General features: G+C 41.8%; 1 protein-coding gene across 4 annotated transcripts in view; it reads left to right on the plus strand.

The window, feature by feature from the left end:
* Nucleotides 1–21,664, plus strand: part of PIEZO2 (piezo type mechanosensitive ion channel component 2) — a 348,935-nt gene that overhangs the window by 69,916 nt on the left and 257,355 nt on the right. For all 4 annotated transcript variants that reach the window (XM_080684987.1, XM_080684989.1, XM_080684988.1 and 1 more), the window contains exon 2: nucleotides 4,449–4,544. In XM_080684987.1, the coding sequence (XP_080541113.1) occupies nucleotides 4,449–4,544 (96 nt within the window). The remainder of the gene's footprint in view (nucleotides 1–4,448; nucleotides 4,545–21,664) is intronic.

Raw genomic sequence — 21,664 nt, forward strand, 5'->3', positions numbered from 1 at the left:
ACCAAGAATGTTGTACACCTGAATACCCTAATTTCCTTTTTAGATGCCCTCACATCTTTTTTATTTCATTTTATTCATTCCTTCTGTGAGCATGAGCATCTCCTGGACACAGGGCACTGGACAAAACAGACATGGTCACAGACATACACAGATGCATGTGGCATTGAATGAGAGGTGCTCTGGAAGAGGCACCAAGGAGGGAAATGCACTTCTGTTTGGGGGAGGTCATGGATGTGGACAACTTCCCATAAGAGGAAACAGGTGAGCTGTGTGGGGATATGCCTGATAGGAAGGACAGGAAGATGTTCTAGATGGAGGGAGGGAATGGTGCCTGTAAGGTCTAAAGGCAGGAAGCAGCAAAGCAGATGGAAAGAGCTGGCTGTTGAATTGCGCAGCAGCACAGAGCATAGAATGTGCATGGGTGGAAATGAAGCTGCAGGCATAGGCAGGAGGCAGGTCTGCAACCTTGAGCCAAGAGGAAGAACTGTCGCTGAATTGACATCTCAGAGTGAAACCACCTAACCCAGTGGTCGGCAAACTGCGGCTTGCGAGCCACATGCGGCTCTTTGGTCCCTTGAGTGTGGCTCTTCTACAAAATACCACGGCCTGGGTGAGTCTATTTTGAAGAAGTGGCATTAGAAGAAGTTTAAGTTTAAAAAATTTGGCTTTCAAAAGAAATTTCAATCGTTGTACTGTTGATATTTGGCTCTGTTGACTAATGAGTTTGCCGACCACTGACCTAACCCCTTGATAGGCCTGCATGATCGGGCCCAATCCAGGACTCTGCTGTGCACTGGGCTTCCCTGTCTTGGGCAGATCAGAGAGGCCAGGCCTGCTTCTGCTCTAGGGCCTTGGCTTGAGTCACTGACTCTGCCTGACATGCTCTCCCACAAGGTGGCTTGGTCAGCTCATTGAGGTCTATCTTCAGTGTTCCTAATGAATGCTGTTCCTAATGAATAGTGTTCCACTGGCCTGCCTCATCCAGTTTACTGGTGGTCCCTCTTTTCCTGCTGACTTCTTGTTTACATAACCCTTATCTTCCAACATACATGTAATTGACCTTTTATTGTTCATCATACATCTCCCCACTAAAATGTAAGCTCCCAGAGGCAGGAAGGGATCTTTGATGGTCCTGGCACATGGTACATGGTCAATAAATATTGACTGAATGAATAACCAAATACCTTTGGATTGCTTTTAGGGAAAATCAACTCTGGATGAGAAATAAGAAGCAGAAGGGGGGCGGGGAGGGAAGCTAGAAAGGCAATTCAGACATACGTTCTTTTTTTCTTTATTGATTAAGGTATTACATATGTGTCCTTATCCCCCCCATTGCCCCCCACCCCCCACCACCCTGACTCATGCCCTCTCCCTCTGGTGTCTGTGTCCATTGGTTATGCTTATATGCATGCATATAAGTCCTTTGGTTGATCTCTCCCTCTTACCCCCACCCTCCCCTACCTTCCCTCTGAGGTTTGACGGTCTGGTCGATGCTTCTCTGTCTCTGGATCTGTTTTCTTTCATCAGTTTATGTTGTTCATTATATTCCACAAATGAGTGAGATCATGTGATATTTATCTTCCTCTGACTGGCTTATTTCACTTAGCATAATGCTCTCCAGTTCCATCCATGCTGTTGCAAATGTTAAGAACTCCTTCTTTTTTACCACAGTGTAGTATTTCATTGTGTAAATGTACCACAGTTTTTTAATCCACTCATCTGCTGATGGGCACTTAGGCTGTTTCCAAATCTTAGCTATGGTGAATTGTGCTGCTATGAACATAGGGGTGCATATATCCTTTCTGATTGGTGTTTCTAGCTTCTTGGGATATATTCCTAGAAGTGGGATCACTGGGTCAAATGGGATTTCCATTATTTAGTGTTTTGAGGAAACTCCATACTGTTTTCCACAATGGCTGCACCAGTCTGCATTCCCATCAGCAGTGTACTAGGGTTCCTTTTTCTCCACATCCTCACCAGCACTTGTCGTTTGTTGATGATATCTATTCTGACAGGTGTGAGATGGTACCGCATTGTCATTTTGATTTGCATCTCTCGGATGATTAGTGACTTTGAGCATGTTTTCATATGTCTCTTGGCCTTCTGTATGTCCTCTTTTGAAAATATCTATTTAGGTCCATTGCCCTTTTTTGATTGGGTTGTTTATCTTCATTTTGTTAAGTTGTATGAGTCAGACATATGTTCTTATTCTTCTATATTATCTCATTTATGTATTTTCCTGTCAGTCCAATCAATAGTGTGAACACTTGTTCCTGCTTTATATCTTTCATAAAGGAGGTTGGGAATGTCAATAATATTATCAAAGCTACAAATACATGCATGACCACCTTGGAATAAAAAGCTCTTTTTGTTGATTTCTTCCTCCCCTACCACACTATCCTCACTTTCCCTTCTTTTGCCTCTTCCACTGCCAGCTTCTAGAGCAAGCAGGGAGCCCGAGGCTAGCAAGTGCCACGCTCCTGTTGTCCAGATTCTGTCTCAGGATTACTACTTATTGACCTGGTCTTCTGATGTGGGTGCCGCATCTCTTAATCGCGATGTACATCCCACACTGGACTGTCCCGTGGTCTAAGACCCTCCACACTCTTTGGCCAGGAGTACCCAAGATCTTCATACCCTGGTTTCCCTTCTTGTTTCCCACTTCCTGGTTATGACAGTACTTCTCTTTCTCTTCCATCCCTCCTCTGGGCTGAGCTTTCTTCAAAGGCTGCCCTTGCATCCTTACTGATGATCAAATGACAGACTTGTCTCTCTGTTATGGTGAACTTCTTTCATGCAAACTTTTCCTCTTGTGAAAATGGACTTTTCTTATATCTGTCTGAAATGCTCTGCTGATTTTTACCTCCAGGCATCCCAGTTTTCCTTTTCCCGTTCTCCCCATCTGTGAGCAATAGCCATGGCAGATGCCTCCATCTTTTGTGCTTCTCTTTATTGCTCTTGCCTTTGGAGAATCCCTCCCTCCTTGTCATTTCAACTAACACTTCTGCTCAGGACTCCTCTCCTTTTATGCAGAAATGCTGTCCACATTCTTCATGACTATTTACATGAGATCTAAGTGCCATGATTTGATTCCATGAATGTGTCTAACTTATCACTTTCTTCTTAAATGTCTTATTCTTCTCCATGGCAGTAATCCGTATCATTACCTGGGTTGTAAGCCTTGGAGTCATTTTATATAATTTCTCTTCACACCTCTCCATATTTATTTTAAAAAATCATTTTTTATTCTGTTGGTTGCTTTAAAAAAATATTATCATCGTTACCACACTGCCGCGAGTCCTCATTTATAGCCCAATGTTGTTACCACAGCACAGTATTTGAGTTTTGCTTCCCACCAATCTGACTCATATGCAGTTTTATGATTAATCTTTCTGAAATGTTTTCTCCTCATCCAAATTATCAGTGACTATTTTCTAAGATCTCAACTCCATATTTTCCCGCCCTCCATTTTCTCTCCTACTGACTTTTGTTTCAACATCTCTCCATCCTGTGACATCCATTAACCTGATCTCCTCATTCTACAAACTCATACTTACTCCTTCTCATCTTTGGTCTGTCTTCATTCATCCCCAAATTTATTTTCCATATTGCTATAATGTGCTCATTTTCTTTATCCATGGAATACTGCACACTTCCTTCTCCCGATCTAGTAATGAGGATGCTTATAACAATTGCTCATGTTTTTAAGGGCCTTTTCTGTATAAGACCCTGAGCCAAGTGTTTTAAAAACATTACATTTATTCCTCATAAGCTCATCAAGTTAGAGACAATTATTATACCCATTTCACAGGTGAGGAAATGGGAACTTGGAGGGGCAAGGCCTCCACTGGAGTTCTGAGCTATTTTTAAGATGAGTGATACAGAGGAACAGGCACAGGCTTGCAGATCTGAACTCAGTTCTGCCTCGGTCACATCTGAGCTGGGAGAATCAGGTTAGTGACCGAGTCTCTCTGAGCCTGAGAGTACTTACTTATAAAATGAGGATTAAATGAGTACAAAGCCCTGCCATAGAACATTGAACCAATATTGTTCTTCTCTTTCCTTTCTCTTCAGTGTCATTGCTTTCATTGACAACCTTATTTGACACCTCAAACCCTCACTAATTCCATTTCCCTCTATATTTTTGTAGCAATTTTAATTTGGTTACTTAATTTATGACTTATTTATGACCTGCCTTCATTCAGATATATTGGTGTTTCATTCCTGGTTAGATTTTAAGAGCAGGAGCCATGCATTTTAATTCTCCATTTTTCATCCTCCTCAACATAGTAATGAACACAGAATAAATGCTCAATTTTTACTTCCTAATTGACATATCTACTTAGCTTGATCCAGCGATACTTGATGCTGTCACCACACAGTTGCATGTATCCTGTTAGCCTACCTTATTAACTCATTTTTTCTCTTCTCTCTCTCTCCACCCACAGCATGTGCATTCCGGTACAATGGACTCTCCTTCGTCTACCTCATCTACCTCTTGCTTATCCCTCTGTTTTCAGAACCAACAAGAGCGACTATGCAAGGTAAGAGACAGTTACTGTTCTGTGCCATATTCAGAATGAATTTGCTGACTCTGCTGGGCTGTCTTTATCTGATGGTATAGACGCTGTCTCTGCAGCAAGCTGGTCCAGTGGAGACTGGGTGTCACACATGTGAACAGCTGCACCAAGCAGAGCAGTGCGGAACATGTTGATACATGTCACTTACACCACTAATATCCCCATGCAAGTTCCATATTAACTCTCTCTTAGTAGGCTTGCAGTACATCTGGAATATTTTGGCTAGTTAAGACGAACTCAATGCATTGTCAATGAAATAAGGCAGATGGTGTGACAAAATTGGCACATGCTTTGCATATTGGATTGCTGGAGAGAATGTGGTGGCAAGTAGAAAAGGGGCAGTGAGGTATCTTACATATTCTAAGCTGCCAACAGGAGGACTAGATGAGAAACTGAGTCCTAGTCATGACTTATTTACACATCAGTTGAGATCTCTTACATATGCCTCTATCGAGTACTGTGAGTGAGTGATTTGAGTTTGAGGAATAGTTTCTCAAGCATTTTACTACAAAACTTTAGATTTCTTTCCCATTGCTCCATAAAAACCTGAAGTTATAGAAAAGAACAATGACATTTCTCATGAGGCTCTGATTAGGAAGCATGATCTGGTTTACCAATTTATATATCTAAAGTTCGTCCACAAATATTAAAATTAAACCGCACTGAGTTAATTTATAAATTGCTTTTCAAAACCATAACATTATAAGAAATAAGGGTTGTGCCAAATGCCTTAGGTGAGTATGATGGCTGTATGGTTACATGAGAGGAAAAGGAAGCTGTTTGGCCCAACCTGTGGTATGGTTGGAAAAGGCCATGGGTTAAGGCTGCCAGTTCATAGTGGTGCCTCTTCAGGAAAAAATTAAGGGCTGGGGGTCCAGAACAGCAAATAATGACTATCTTTTCCATTCCTCCCCTTAACTATTACATTTACAGTGCATATTATGACCATTCATCCGAATAGTTATGACTGCAGATGCTATGTTGATTTTCCTGCCACAGGAAGAGTTTAAATAATAGTCTTCTAAGTCACTTAAATCCTTAATACACAAGTTAAGAAGGGGTCCAGAAATGTGAGTTTATACAAATCCTCATTCAAACCAAAAATTCGTTGTTTATGTGACCCCACCCAACTTAGCCTCTTTCCTAGAGTTCAGTATAAACAAAGACCTTTACTAATAAACAGAATAGCTTCTGGCCTCAGAACCAAGATGAAATATACAGGCTACTCCTAGTTCATGGCTTGGAGCTCATGTTTCAAACAAAGAAGGTTTCAGACACATTCAGAATAAACCACTTTAGAAAGGAGTACCTGTGTATAGTCCAATAAAGTATCTATTGCTTTTATATCAATGTGTCCCCTTATCGTTTCATCTGGAAATCAGGTAACTGAGATTTCCCCCCTTCATCATTATGTGACAATGACAGCTTTGCCTTCTTCCCAAATAACCAGCCCTGCTCTTGCCTCAGTCTCAGTAGGGGTGGGATTGCAACTGTGTTACAACTGCATGACAATGGTCCCATCCTTTATGCCCAAGTGCATCAGGGACTGGCCCTGTCAGGAAGCTCATACTTGAAATGTAAAATCAAATGCAAAAAAGCAACTCCTCTCTGTGTACAGCCATATCCTGAATTAACAGAATGTCATGAGGTCAGTGCACAAGCAAAGCATAATAAGTTCACAGACGTCTGCGGGTGCTGCTCCTAAAAGGAGACGAAGGAAGAACTGAGCTCAAAAGGGAAACAAACCCACAGGCATCTTTTCAGTTACTATCTGGATGCAGTGTTGTGACTAATTATTTTCTTTTTTCCTGCATTTTAATAAGAAGCATGACCAATATTCAACATAGCCTCATTGATTTGTTCGTTTGTTTATGGAAATGCAGAGGGACTCCAGGAAAGGATGTCCCACCCATTTATTTCTGATCACCTGGGAAGCACAAGCCCTGTGTTTCTAAGTCTGTGTTTTGAAATATCCCATGATGGGCGTTTGTGGCAGCGCATGGTCAAGAACACCATTAATGCCTGTGTGGAGTGGACCATACCATGCCAGACCTGGGGAGAGGCTGCAATGCGGCTCCTCAGGGACTTGAACTATCCAACTCATGTTCACACACATTGCCCACGAATCAATGAGAAGTGCATTGGCAAACCAAAAAGAACTGTTAGTAACCTCTGCACCACCTGCTCACAGACAGTCTCTGCCTGGAAACAGCAAGCAAATTCAGATTCCCGCCCCCACAAGCTGCTCAGGCCTCTGTGCATGTCCACAGGACTATGTCCATAACACAGACTCCCCTGAACCCCATGTGTGGTGCACATTCCTGAAAGTTACTCTGTGATCCTCTGGTCTCCATTTGATCTTTTGGAATTTTCCCCCTAAAAGTATTTTTTCCCAAAAGTATATGCACGGGGGGCCCCAGCTGGTGGGGAATTCAGTGTCCTGGCTGAGAGGGTGGGTCTTTATTGTAGTTCTTGAAGTGGCGTAGGTGTGAAAGCCATCTCTGCACTGTGGTTGTTTAGGGATGTCCACGGGGTGTCCACAGGGCCCCCAGCAGGACACAGATCATCTGAGTGTGCCTGAGGCTTTCTGCACTCCAGTGACGAGACACAGATTTGCTGTCAGGCTGGAAACAACCATGTGGGAGACGGAGGAAGATCAGGAGACGTTAGTTACATATAGACATGTTATCAAGTTTAAAAAAGGAGTTTGAGTGAGGACAATTGCTTGGGGTTCAATACACTTAACTTACTTGTGGGTGTCTTCTGAATTGCTGAGTTTGAGAGTTGGAGGAGCTTTTAGGAATTACTAAGTATATTCCAGCACCCAGTGGTGGAGTCCCTTCCCAGCATCCAAATTGGCTGCCTGTGTAGGCTCTCCACCCACTGGCTATGACTACCTTTGATCTCCTTGCTCTAATGCTGACCTTTCCCATAGTCTTTCTTAGGCAAGGTGACTTTAAGTTGGCTCTAGAGTGTTATTCTCTCTCTTTATCTCTTCTCTCTCTCTCTCTCTCTCTCTCTCTCTCTCTCTCTCTCTCTCTCTCTCTCCCTCTCTCTCACACACACACACACACATGGGCACACACACTCATGGCATGGGGAACAGGCACCTTCAATCAGCCATCGGTCAGTGTGCAGCTATTTCCCTCAGCAAGCATGAGCTCCCAGGGTGGTCTCACTGAAGCCTTTCTCGCTAGGCTTGGAATTCTCTCAACAATTCCATCTCCTTCAGCTTCTCTAATATTCTCTTTCATATCCTCCATGGGACATGGAGTATTCATTGGAGTATGAGGGAGTGTTTTCCAACCCTCTGCCTTGGTCCCTCACCTAAAACTGAGCCACAGTCCTTGTTAACACATTTATTTACTGTATCTCTTTCCCTTCCACTAGGTACAATTTAAGATGGCAAGGATTTTGTTGTTTTGTTTACTGCAGTTTTTCCAGGACCTAGAACACTGCCTGGCGTACTGAAGGCATTCCGTAAATATTTATGGAATGGATTTCTCTCCAGAGTCAAGTGTGGTAGAAGCATTTATGAACACAGCTCTAATCCTGTGATTATACCAATCTCTGAAATAGCAAACATCGAAAGACAGTTTGTTGCATATACCCATCCTCTAGGGACAGAAGCTCAAGGTACCATAGATCACAGGATTTTGCCTTTTTAAATTTGATTGGGATCAGAGGATCATGAGTAACTGAAGAAATAGAATGTTTTATGTTTTTACTTACAATGATAAGCATCTTATTTAAGCATGCACGGGTTTCCCCTGCTATCCAAAATAGAGAGTGCCTGTGAAACCTTTCGTGAACTGAAATTGTGTAAAGCAAAGAAGCAATTGCCTTAGGACACATCTTGGTAACGATGCACAAAATGAATGAAGACAAAGCACAGATGCTCACAGACAGTGCACAGCTGCGAGGGCTTAATGCTGAGATGCTGAGCGTAGTTCCTGGGGAAGGAGCTTGGCGGGGCCACTTTCCCTGCTCAGGACACACCCTGCAACACTCTAAGCTATTTTCGCTTTTCACCTTTTATCATAAAAGCAAAATCTCTTTCAGATTTCTTTTAGTTAGTGAAAACAGGAACCAATGTAGGTCTCTGTAAAACTGAAGTGGTGTAAAGTGAACTTTTGAAAGCAGGGTCTACCTGTATTATTGTAGAACGAGAATCTTTTGCTGTTCATGTAACAGTACATTCAGTTGAGACTGCACTTCATTACGTTTATTAAGTAATCTATAATTAACTGCAGGTGGCCCAAATACTCCAAGTTGATCAGGCATTAAATTATTTAACCATACACATTATAGATTCCTTATACTTGATGATACGTTGAGTACAGTACATTGGTCAATAGGGTGAATGAGTTTGTATTTTGTTTGGGTGGAAAGGAATGTAAGTAATAAAACATGAAAAATATGGAAGAAGGCAACCATAACTGCTCAATATATATTGGCTAATCATAGTATTATTATTATTTTAAAGTGCAACATCATTACTTTGAACGTCAGAGTGAACTAGATTTAGAAAGCTCAATCTCATATGTATGTGACCATAGACAGTCTTTATCTCAGGACTTTTCCCGGTGCTCTGTAAATATCAGCTAAGAATTGTGTGATCTCCAAGGTCTCTTGTGAAATAGTATTTAGGTTAAGTAACCTCATAATAGGGAGCCAGTAGCACTGCCTACAAAATACAAATTGTTATTTACTTACATGCATCAATTAATTTCTCACAACGACCTTTGGAGGGAGCTGCTACTATTATTAGAAACTACCATCAAAAGTCCTCATATTACTGATGCAGACTGAGTTCCAGGTGGGTTAAGAACAAGCCTGGGACACACAGGTGCTGTGTGGGTGGCTGTGTTCTTAGCTGTTGTGTTGTTCTGACTCACGCCCGGATAGAACAGTCCTCTGGGGATTTGCCGGAGGAGAGGCAAACCTAGTCACTTAATAAATACTTGTTGGCTGACAGATTACCAGACCTGGGCACACTGTCTGGAGAGATAATATGAGTGTTTTTAAAGGGGATATTTTAATATAAATTGGTGCAGATTGATGAGATACGTGTATATTACAAAAAATACATCATCCTAAATGTGTCTGGTTATGTCTTTCAACAAATAGTAATTGAAAGACTACTTTTCAGAAGACACTACGTTTGGAGCTGAGGATGATAAAAAGGCCAAAACCTGGCTTTTCCCTGGAGTAGCCTCCCAAAGGTGTGGTGTTTTATGTCTCTCATTAAATGGTAGCTCTTTCAAAGAGGTTATCTTGGGAAGCCAGATACCTAGTTCAGTCATTTCTCTGAACTGATCTGATCTCTAGTTATCCCTTTGCACTTGCCTTAAGAATTTGCCTTGAATAGATTCAGTGGTGGCAAACCATTGTCCTTAAGGTGGGTCTGATTTGTATAGCATTTGGAGTAAAGCTTGATGGGAGGAAAACTGGTGAGGAAATTAATTGTATTAATCTTATCTAATAATAGACAAACATGTAAATTGACTGTATCTCCACTACGCCACCAGCCAATCAGTAGTGATATGCAAATTAACCCAACAAAGATGGCGGTTAATTTGCATACACAGGTGCCCAGTGATGGGGGCGGGATGCTTGCGTCATCGCCATGGCAACAACGCAGGCATTCTGCCCCACTCCTGGTCTCTCAGGGCCTCTGGGCAGCATGGGAAGGCAGGGCCAGAGTGGAAAGAGGCGGCTCCCGGAGCAGAAAGAGGTGGCTCCGGGGCCTGAGCGGAAAGGGGCTGGGCCGGAGTGGAAAGGCAGTGCTGGCAGCCAGGGAACGGAAAGCCCATTCTAGCATGAATCTTCGTGCACTGGGTTTCTAGTGTTATATAAAAAAAGAGAAAACCCAGAGTACTTAGTATAAAGCAAGAGTCTGAAGGTCATTCATTACAAATCAGGAACTTTAAGCTTTATTTGTATGAGAATACCATGGTTGACACACACGACATAATAAATACATGGAACCTCTTTCCATGATGGATGCATGATATACATGATTTACAATGTTGTTATGAAATGGGATACTGGGACAAGAAAGTAGCATCCTGAAGGAAGTACTGATTAAGCAGATTTACCCTGGAATCTTGACTACGATAGCCAACCAGCAACTACTTAATCCAGTTCAGAGACTCAAATATCTGGAGAGGTGTTTAAGCTGAGGATTTTAGTAATATTAAAAGTAACAAATTTTTATGTCACATTCCCTATGTTCTAGGCACTATTGTAAACACTCCCCATATTAACTCCTTTAATTCGAGGATAAAAACATTATTTATTGAAAGGCAGCCTCCATTCTGGAGTGAGAAAAAATCATTGTGAAGTTATAAATCCACTTAACAAACCAGGAATACTACATATGGAGGCACTGATATTAAAGCTCTCTCCTCCTATTAAGGAAATGGTGAGAAATCTATGTCACTTTGGTCAGTCTACTGTTTTCCTGTTTCATTCCACATCACCAAGTGCTTCTGTGTGTCCCGGAGCTCTCCCCACGCAAAGCTGCCAGGCGTGTGAAATCTGCTGTTCTCTGGAAATTGCTTCTGCCTGCTTGCTTGGTTCTGCCAGCAAGTTCTTTGTTCTCTTCATGAGCTTTTTTGTGGCGACGAGTTATTCACTTACTAAGGGCTGATTGAAAAGGAATTCTCCAAATTACAAGACTACAACACTTCCTGGGCAACATTAGTCATTGACCTTACAGCAAGAATATCTTAGAAGCATCATCATCTAATTAGTTCAATTGTGATAAAGACATGCACACACATAGGCTAAGGAACACAGAGATGATTCTTGTCTGAGGTGTGCAATTATTTCTTTTTTTAAATATATTTTTATTTATTTCAGAGAGGAAGGGAGAAGGAGAGAAAGATAGAAACTTAGAGAATCATAGATCAGCTGCCTCCCGCATTCCCCACACTGGGGATTGAGCCTGCAATCCAGGCATGTGCCCTTGACCAGAATCGAACCTTGGACCCTTCAGTCTGTAAGCCAACGCTCTTTCCACTGAGCCAAATTGGCTAGGGCTGCAATTATTTCTAATGACAAAGTTGTCTTCTTGTCTAAAGACCCATCCCCATTCTGAGAGGCATCATTCTGAATGTTTTTTAAGATGGGATGACACTGTGATAGATGAGAACAAAACTCCCAGCAGTATGGGAATGGGAAGGACTGTGAGTGCCTGTACAGATCTGTCCTGTCTTCTCGGTCCAGGTACAAGGGGCAGCTCCTGTGGAGCAGGTGAAACACAGATAGGGGCCCAGTTCTTTGCTGAGGGCAGGCCGAGTACCAAAGGAATAGCAACAGAACTGCACACTGTCATCCCTTTCAGGCTCTGCTCTCACAACATTTTTCAATATTTGATTTTGTGGAGATTTTCTCCTTCCTTGTTATGAAAGGAGTGGGTCTCTGAATTATCTTTTTGTCTTCGTTTTTCCTCATAAACTTTGTGTTGTTATTTTGAGCAAAGTAGCAATTCCCCTAGCATGGGTCTGCATTTACATTCAAAAGTTATTAAGAATATGCTTTTTTCTGGTTATTGGAATCTCTTTCAACAATTGGGAGGGGGATAGCATTAGAAATGGGGAGTAAAGGAGAGGCTTAATTATGCTTTGGTGACAAATGTCAGCAAGTGATATTTTGGACCAAGTTAACTTTGTAAACTGTTGACAAAGTTATTCTAAGATGAGAAAAAAAGAGATATTTTTTCTCTTCAGCTCCCAATAAGGGTATTAGTTTAAGAGGATATTGTACTAACCATAAGTAATCCGTGTGTGTGCGTGTGCGTGCGTGTGTGTGTGTGTGTGTGTGTGTGTGTGTGCTGTGTGTAAAATAATCACCAAAAATGACTTTTCCCAAGGTTCTGACCCAGGATACACTAAAGGCAGCCTGGGAAAAGAAAAATGATGTGCAATTTGCCTACATGAAGAGGCAAAGGGGTCTGCAACTTGTAAAGACATGTTTTGACGTCAGAGAGGAAATAGTAGCAGATATTTAAAACTGCTTGCATCTGTTTTTTGTTAAAACACTGTGAGTCTTTAGACCATCAAGCTTATTACTACTATGTTTTATTATGTCATAATAAAGCCAAAAGCAGGAAAATATGTAATTGAGTAAATTATTAAGTGAGTGTTTTATTATTAATATCAGCTCACCACCAAAAGGAGTGCTAGCGAAAATAATTAGATGCCTGTTTCTTAAAATTTTGAATAAATTAATCATAGGTCTTTTAGGTTATTTTATCTGTCTTTTCAGGGATTGGTACAGATATCATGTTCCGTTGTTATTTTACATTTGGCGAACACCATTCAGTCAGACAGAGGGAGTTTCAGGCAACACGTTTAATTCTCAGCTCAGGAAACAGTGGGTCTTATTATTATATGACTAAGAGAGGACTTCAGAAGTCCCTACCAGTTTGTTTTATTTGGTTACAATAAATCAAATATACAATATGACCTCACCTGTGATTTCCAAGCCCCCCTGTCATTACAGTGAGGTACTTCACTTGAATTGATATCAGTTTGTTGATCCACTCTTCAAATGACTATTGTTTTGTTTATGCAATTTACAACCATTTACTGGTGCCTGTCCTGTTAGGCCTTGCACTAGGCATTTGGGCATACAGAGATAAGTAGAACTGTCCTGGCCAGTGTTGTTCCGTTGGCTGAGCTTCCTCCTGTGCACTGAGGGTCACTGGTTTGATTCCCTGTCAGGGTACATGGCTGGTTTTTGAGCTTGATCCCCAGTAGGGAGCATGCAGGAGGCAGCCGATGGATGTTTCCCTCTCTCTCTCTCCCTTCCTCTCTCTCTCTCTCAAATCAATTAAAAAAATTAAAAAAAAGATGACTAGGACAGGCTCTCTGTCCTCAGGATACAACTCCAGCTCTGCTATTCATTAACAGCACCATTTTGGGCAAATTTTTTAAATTCTCGGAGCCCTCATTTCCTCATATGTTGAGCTCTTGGCACTGGTCCTGGACAGAACATTAAGAAATCTGCCTGTGTGAGTCATGTTCCCAGGCACCTCCTCGTGTGATATGTGCTGGACAGATGGATCAAGAGCTCTAGAGCCCTGGTCGGCAAATTGCGGCTCGCGAGCCACATGCGGCTCTTTGGTCCCTTGAGTGTGGCTCTTCCACAAAATACCACGGCCTGGGCGAGTCTATTTTGAAGAAGTGGCGTTAGAAGAAGTTTAAGTTTAAAAAAATTTGGCTCTCAAAAGAAATTTCAATCGTTGTACTGTTGATATTTGGCTCTGTTGACTAATGAGTTTGCCGACCACTGCTCTAGAGGAAGAAATCATAGCTCCTAACTTATTTTTTAAATTTGTTTTCCCTTTGTAAGTGTTCAACTTAATTGATTTAATTATGTTTGCTTTTTGAGTCAGTTTATTTCAGTGGTGAAGTTGGCTTCCTTCAGAGGCTGGACAAGCCCAGTTTCTGATTGGTTCCTTTGTTAGAGAGGGCTTTACTTCACGTGTAACTGCTTCTCTTAAACAGACTCACGTGCATTTGCAGATTCATCTACAATGGCCTTTTGAGATGAAAACTTAATTTAACTTTCAAATAGTGCTAATTATTAAGTTTAAGAGGAATAGGAAAGTAACTCATACAGTGCTTGTTCTATGCCAGACAACCACACCCCTGCAAGATAGGTATTTGTGCTTAGATTTTACAGATAGGGAACTGAGAAACACATAATGAATAATTCCTGAAACAAACAATTTTTAAACTGATTCAATGAGTGAAAGCTTCTAATATAAATAATTCAGTTATCTTCATAGGCATTTCCCTCACTTGACTGCATTTTATTACAAAATTATTATAGAGTGAAAATGAGTATAGAGATTATGCGTGTTGTTCAGTTGGCTTATTGCAGTATAAGTGGGCAATTATTGTACTTTAAACCACTTTTTAGTATATTCAGCATTAAATAGGAATGTGAGGATATTGATACAAAATATGTCTTTCATTTTCTTTTGTTCACAGAATAAGCATTACTGAGTGTCTGAAGTGGGCACCAGAGCCTCAAGCAAGGGTGAAATTGGTCCTCTTAATCTCATAGCTCACCTTTTAGCTCTTCCTCCCTCCCTCTCTCCTTCCTTCCTTCTTCTTATACTCTCTCTCTCCATTAAAAATTTTTAATTTTTCCTAAATATATTTTCTGCATTGCATCTGGCCAATTCTATATACTCTTAAGGGATATTTGGGGAACACCACTAACAGCCTCTACAGGCAGCCTGGAGCCAGCGTTGTCAAGCTGAGAGAAGTGGCACATGATGATGTGATCTGGCCTCTGCAGGAGGCAGAGGATGGGCTGCCTGGAGCCCCTGTCCAGAGGCCCTCATCTGCCAAGAGGAAGGTCGGGAGTCCGTGGGCATGTGTGTGCTGAGGATTGAATGTGTGTATTCCGGAGTGATGGCAAGTCATCAAGATAGCCCTTTCTTCTTCTTCCCCTGCTAATTGGCTAACCATAGCCAGCGATACAGGATTCCTTTGCAATTGGGTACAAAGGAATGTCACCCTCAAATATCAACCTCTCAACCATTATATCATATTCCTTTAGATTTAATGGCATCTACAAAATGAAAATTGCTCTTTTAAAATGCAAGGACACCTGGCAAGGCAGTGCTCCGGTTGTCGGTGGGAGGGTGCCTTAACTCTCCTGGTGATGGATCTGTGGGGCTTTGCCCAGGACCCCCAACCTGAACACACATCTCATCAGGACCTAGGCATTGGTTCTCCCTGTTGCCTGGCGTTTTAGGGCTCATGGCAATGACCATGTATCTCTGAGAACTGTCCTAAGCTAAAAGGATCTGACCCAAGGTTCACCCCCTCCTAGTTTTGAGTGTGGCCCCCATTTCTATGAGTGATCATTAAAGGGTGGGTGTACAAGAGTCTTGCCCTTTTGCTTTGTGCTGGGACAACTCTGCTGTGCTGTCTCAGCTGCAGAGCTTCCTGGAGGCGGTGGGGATGGGGATCTGAAGTCTCTGCTGTGACTGCATCGCACCTGGACTTCTCCCTCTATCCAAGCCTGCTGCCCTCGCACCACCGTTCCTGAATGCACTCCCTAATAAAGTCTCCCCATAGAGTCTGTGTGCATGTCCTGAGCAGGTCATCTAATAACCTCTGACGTGTTTGTGTCTGACCTCTAAGAGCAGAGATGGCAATCATGAGAGACACCATGGGATATGGTGGGACCTTGGAATAGGGCTGATACGAGGACACACGCTGGGAAATGGGGCAGCTCAGAGTGTTCCTACAGGCTGTGTTCTGTCCAAGAGGGCATGTGAAGGCAGAATTCTGGTCCCTGTTTTGCTGACCCAAATACTAATTTTCCAGTACTGAACTGCATACTTCTAGAGCAAGCATGTGAAACTTGCGGCCCGTGGTCCACATGCCTTGTTTATTTGGCCCTTGTTAGCCTTTGAGTTTGACATGCTTGTTCTAGGAAGGAGTCCCCTGGGTGGGCTAGCAGTGGTCCTTGGTTTGCTGATCCAAATGCTAATTTTCCAGTACAGAACTGCATGCTTCTAGAAGAAGGAGTCCCCGGGGTGGGTTAGCGGTGGCTCTACAGAAAAAGAATAGGAAAGATCACACCAAGGATATATTTTAGAGCAATACACAATTTTCCTGAAAATGAGCCCTATGTTACTCAAAACGATCGTGTATTAGTAAATGCCTTTTCCTAACTTCTCTGTGTTCCTGAGAAATGCCGTTACACCAAAGAATGCTGTGCAGCCGTCAGTCCTTCAGATTCCTGCCTCAGCCTCCTGGGAGCAGCCTTGCCGAGCAGAACTAAATGGTTGAAATGATCTATCACTGCTTTATCACATCACGAGAGTTAGAAAGTGGTGGGGTTGTTAAGAGCACAAGAGACAGAGGGAACAGAGGAAGTGGCTAATGGTAAGGCAAGGTCCTAGACAAGCTGAATAATGGGCAATAAAACTGCAGGACCAGGGTCTTCCCTGTCATGTGATGCGTTACCACCCAGCCCTTTTTCTTTGTTCCACAAGTACTTCCAAATGGACTGTGCCATAGGTGGGGATTAATTACCTCTTTACGGCCAGGCTCATTCAATGCCAGGTGATTAGAGAGGCATGATCTTGGACACCAGCTGTGTTGGCTACTTTTTTTTTTTTTTTTAATAAAAAAGAAGTGTTTAGCAAACACTTGTCCCTCCAAATGAGCTGAAAGCTGTGACAAGGTGCTGACTGGGCTGCATCTGTCTTGGAGTAGCAATAACTAGTCTCATCATTCAACCATATGTGGCTCATCAAATATTCAGCAGCTAGAGCTTTTACAAAGGCAGTGGGGAATAGGGAGACCCGGCTTCTGAAAGCTGCTTGTGGCTTGGCCTTATTGTTTGGAAATGGGGCAGCAGCTAGTTGGAAGGAGGAAGAAGGCTGGGGAATGGTTACCTGGAAAATTCAAAAATATTTGTGGTCCAGAGCTTTCCTGATATTTTGCCTTGTGTGCAATGCCATGACAGAATCTGAAAGAACACCGCCTCCACATTTATTCATGGGGCAACCAATCAGCAAACTACATTGAGTGGCGGGACTGGATGAAGCATTGACTGATTGATTAATTGATGGATTGATTCATTCATCTGACAAATATTTACGAGGCATTTACTTTTTGTAAATAATATGTTAGGAACTGGTAATACAACAGCAAGTAAAAATAAACATAGCCCTGTAATCCAGAAATGTACTAACTAGTTGATGATACTAAATTATAACTTTAGTTTTTTAGAATACATTCTAAAGTCAAGTCTATATACAGTTGATTATCATCATTCCCAGATTCTGCATTTGGCAGTTCACTTACTTGCTAAGACTTATTTGTATCCCCAAAATAGCGCTTGTAGTGCATTCGTGAGTATTCACAGACATGGGCAGAGGGGCTGAAAATTGGAATTATGCACCATCCACATTCCCAGTTGATGAGAGCAAAGACATGTTCTGCCTTCTTGTTTCAGCAATCAGACTGAGCAAGGGTGATTTCCACAGTCTGTTTGGTGTCACGTTTTCCACATTGTTGTTCTTTTTATTGGTGATTTTGCTCTTCAAAATGCCCCCTCCCCAGCATGGTGCTGAACTCTGATTTTCAATTTAATACAAAATGCTGTTCTACTTTACCAAATTCTCACTTATACTGATATATTCACAATAAAACATATGGGGCATTTGATCAGGCTGAGATTATAGTTAGTTAATTAAACTTGTCTCTGGAATACGCCTCCTTTATATGCCAAACACTTTTTGATAAAATATTTTTGAGGTTAGAGCCAGATCACTGATAAAACTAAAATTTACAAGTATTTTCTGTATCTTATTTAACTATAAATTTGATTCAACTTAGAAGGTTGGCTAAGTTATTTTATTAGCTTGAGGCACCTACTGGCATTTTACAATGTACAGAAACTGCTGTGGGTTTTATTTCTGACATTTCTTTTGCTGCCTCCCACAGGTGTATGACAACATCCGAGTAAATCCCCCACAGACATATCCATCCTACTTGACACTTGACTTTCTGACAGATAACTTCCTCTCAGGTTCTCAGAAGGTCCACATCTGCTGGGCACAGGTCATTCCTGCCCCTGCGCTCCAGAATTCTCCCCTCCAAAATCCACCTCAGGCAGCATTCCCTCCAGGGCATCATTGTTCTGCGGACAGGACACTGAGTAGTCATTGGTAATATTTACTCACTTTCTGGCAAGTCTTGGAATGCAACAAAACGTCCTCTTCCCTCACTGGCTCTCTGACACTTGGCCACACAAGAGTCAGCAGGGGCTGCGTGTACAGAGTGCGCATAGTCAGTCCCCCGGCCTGGAAGCCTGAGTGTGTGAGATGCTCAGCCTGTATTGACCAAGCTCTGAAGGCTGAAAATCCTCCTGAGATTGGAGGGGACAATGGCTGGGGATGAAACCCAAGGTCTGTCTTCTAGGAAGTTGTCTCTGTAGTGCACATTTCTTTGCATGTCGCTTTGGCAGGGGCAGGTTTTCCATTGGTTAACCTGAATGAAAGCACATGTTATAACTCTTGGGGGAGATAGACACAGGGTGCTTCATATAGCCTCCCCGCAAAACACTGTTGAAGGATAGCATCTTTCCTGGAGAGAACGTTTGGCCTTCAATAAGTAGTGTGAAGTAGATGTGATAGATAGAAAGTGCTAGCCAATCAGGAGCTCAGATAAATGCCATGTAGACAAAGACAGCTGGGACGTGGTTATAACGGGGAAAAGAAACCCTTCCTGCTCAGCGCCAGGTATAATTTTTAGTACAGCTGGATTTTGCACTCAGTAGCAATACAGATATTGAGTGAACAGATGTTACTCAGTTGGAGAATTAGATGAAGAAGGAACAAGTGGATTAGTTCCTTACAGGATTTCTTACTCTATTTTTCAAATTTTATAGCATTGACATTTTAAAAAGTAGTATTAAAGCAACCACAATTTGTAATGTTTCCTCACATTAAGAAGACCTAATCAATCAACAGAGAAAAAAATGAACAAATTTAGTCTAAACACAAAAAGACCACAGATGTAGAGCGATAAGATGGTAAAATAAACAATGACTAATATTACCATTTCCTCCAGTTTCAACTAGTTAGTTTAAAATCCCACTGATGTTGAGAATCAGTGAGAATGGCCGCCTGGAACCCAGGACGGACTCTGTAAGTGCTGTTTTTGCTTTGAAACCATGTCTTTGTCCATTCATGAACTCAGGGCCAAGCTGCCCGCCCATTCCTCCTCCAGCCTGCATAGACCTTTCCGAGCCCCTGAGCTTGGTATGTAATCGCTCTTTCTCTTCATTCCTGGAGCCCGGTGATTAAATTTGGAAAACTTGTGAGTCACGTCCTACCATCTACTTAGTGGCTGGGGAGCAGCTTCTCTGACCTCCCAAGTGTGCATATTCTTCATGCACATCACTGTTTGGGGTGCCTCGGCTAGTTCCTCCAGAGAGTTTGGGGCAGTTATTACAGCAGTTTAATTGAAGGGAAACCATTTAATGATTCAGGTTTTAGTTTTCTTTTTAGTTTTCTCACCTGCCACAGACTATCAAAATACCAAGAGCAGTCTCTTTGGATTTGCTCCGACATCCTCTGAAGACACTCTACAGTCCGAGTTATGTCTCTGCAGAGTGAGGGCTCTTTCCACCAGAGGGAGCCACTTTGTCCAAAAGGGTCACCAACTGGCATTTCAAGGTCTGTCACACAATTTCTGCTTCCCCCCATTAATTGGCCTCATTCATACTTTTTTCCCCTAGGAAAATTTTAATAATCCTTTATTGTGAGTCTTATTTGCGTTTAAATTATGAAAATAAACAAGAATGTTTTTGAAAAGGAGTCTAATGGAATCCAATTTTGCGAAAAGCAAACTTACTGGAAAGAAGAGTAGCACTGATTCCAGGACTGATTTGATGAAACCAGAACCACACCCCGCCCCCCCCCCCCCCCAGCCTAATGCTGAGGTTAATTATGGGACCAAGAGTAGGAGAAAAGATTCCAAAAAAGGGAAGTGTGCACTACTACAAGTATAAAGTGAGAAAGTAACCTGCATATGTAGGTACATAAATAACATTAAGTTATGTATTTTCTCTATGAGTGACATAATCCTGACCATTACAGAGCATTCTAAGCCAGACCCTTTTGCGCTTTCATTCAAGAATAGAGCAAAACATCTGTGTATGTAACGAATTAATCATATCATAGACATGTGATATAATTATTTTACCAGTAGTGAGGATGACTGTTATGTTCTCATCAATATACCCATTACCTCTGAAATCTTTATTGGAGATTTTCTAAGTTAGGACTTAGGATACAGAGAAATATAAATAAACCAATGTCTCTAAATGTGAGGAGTTTACAATCTAATTCTGAGATTATATTTGGAAATAATGAATAAGAGTAACATCGTGTCAATAATAGGAAGAATATCAGAAGTAACGAAACCTTACTGTTCTGTAACTAAGAGGGCGGACTTGTTCTGGATGGTGAGGAGCATCTACTGGAAGTTCTGATTTCAGTTTGATGTAAGATTTACCCCTTCTGCCAGAGAGTGTTCGAACAAAAATGACTATGTTTTTTGAGGCTTCTCCTGAAAAGTAAAAGCAGGTGTGCATCATCTCTGCAGAGAGGCTATGTGAGTTTCTTGGCTACAGGTTACCTAAAGCCTAATCCCACTTGTACAGCTTTCGGTTAAAAAGTACGAGTCTATTGTGTGTCTGTAGTAGGCAGGGAGAATAATACAGTTGTTCCCTCTTCATAATAAAGTGTCAGGGAGAGAACTTGTTGGGGGAATCTTAACATATTAAGTGTTTTAGCTAGTTTTTAATTCTGAGGCTGATGATGGAATGGGAAAGAAAGTATGTGTGTGCATGTGTATTTAAAATAGATCCAAATTGAATTGCAAATAAAAAAGTTAAAATAAAACAGATCCAACCTAAGAAGTGGGATATTTAGGTCCAGATGATGACAGGCAAGGGAGGGGGGGGATGAGAAAGAAGATAGAACATTTGCCTGAATATGTGAAAGGAGAGAAGTGCTGTTCTGTGACATAGAGCCAGAAAGTGGGGGCATAACAAAAACCTTCCCCCAAACGGTCTGGTTTTAGGAGAAATCTGTTAAAATGATGTCTCTTCCATATTCTGGAACTTGGCACAGAGTTTTTCCTTTCTGCCTATAGAATATTCCACTTGTCTGTGAAAAGTAAAGTCAGTGCTTGGGTGTTACCTTCTGCAGAGTGTACTACTGTCACCTAATCATTGGTTGAATATAGCACTGCACGTGGGCTGTGTGCATGCAGACCATGCTAATGAATTTCTATTTATTGCTCTCACCGTAGAAGAAGTATACTCACTTTCTTCCTGTCCCTTCCCTTTCCTTCCCTCCCACTTTATTTTCTTTTCCAACATTGAATCTTACAGACAGTGTGAGTTTTGTTAAGACTAATTTTGTAAATTAGACATGCTATAAACAATGTCTTTTGATATATATATATTTTTAATTTAAGGATACATCCAGCATCTATTTACCTATTTCCAGTCAAGGCTATAGT

The sequence above is a fragment of the Plecotus auritus genome (genome assembly GCF_963455305.1).
Source record: "Plecotus auritus genome assembly, chromosome: 8".
NCBI lineage: Eukaryota > Metazoa > Chordata > Mammalia > Chiroptera > Vespertilionidae > Plecotus > Plecotus auritus.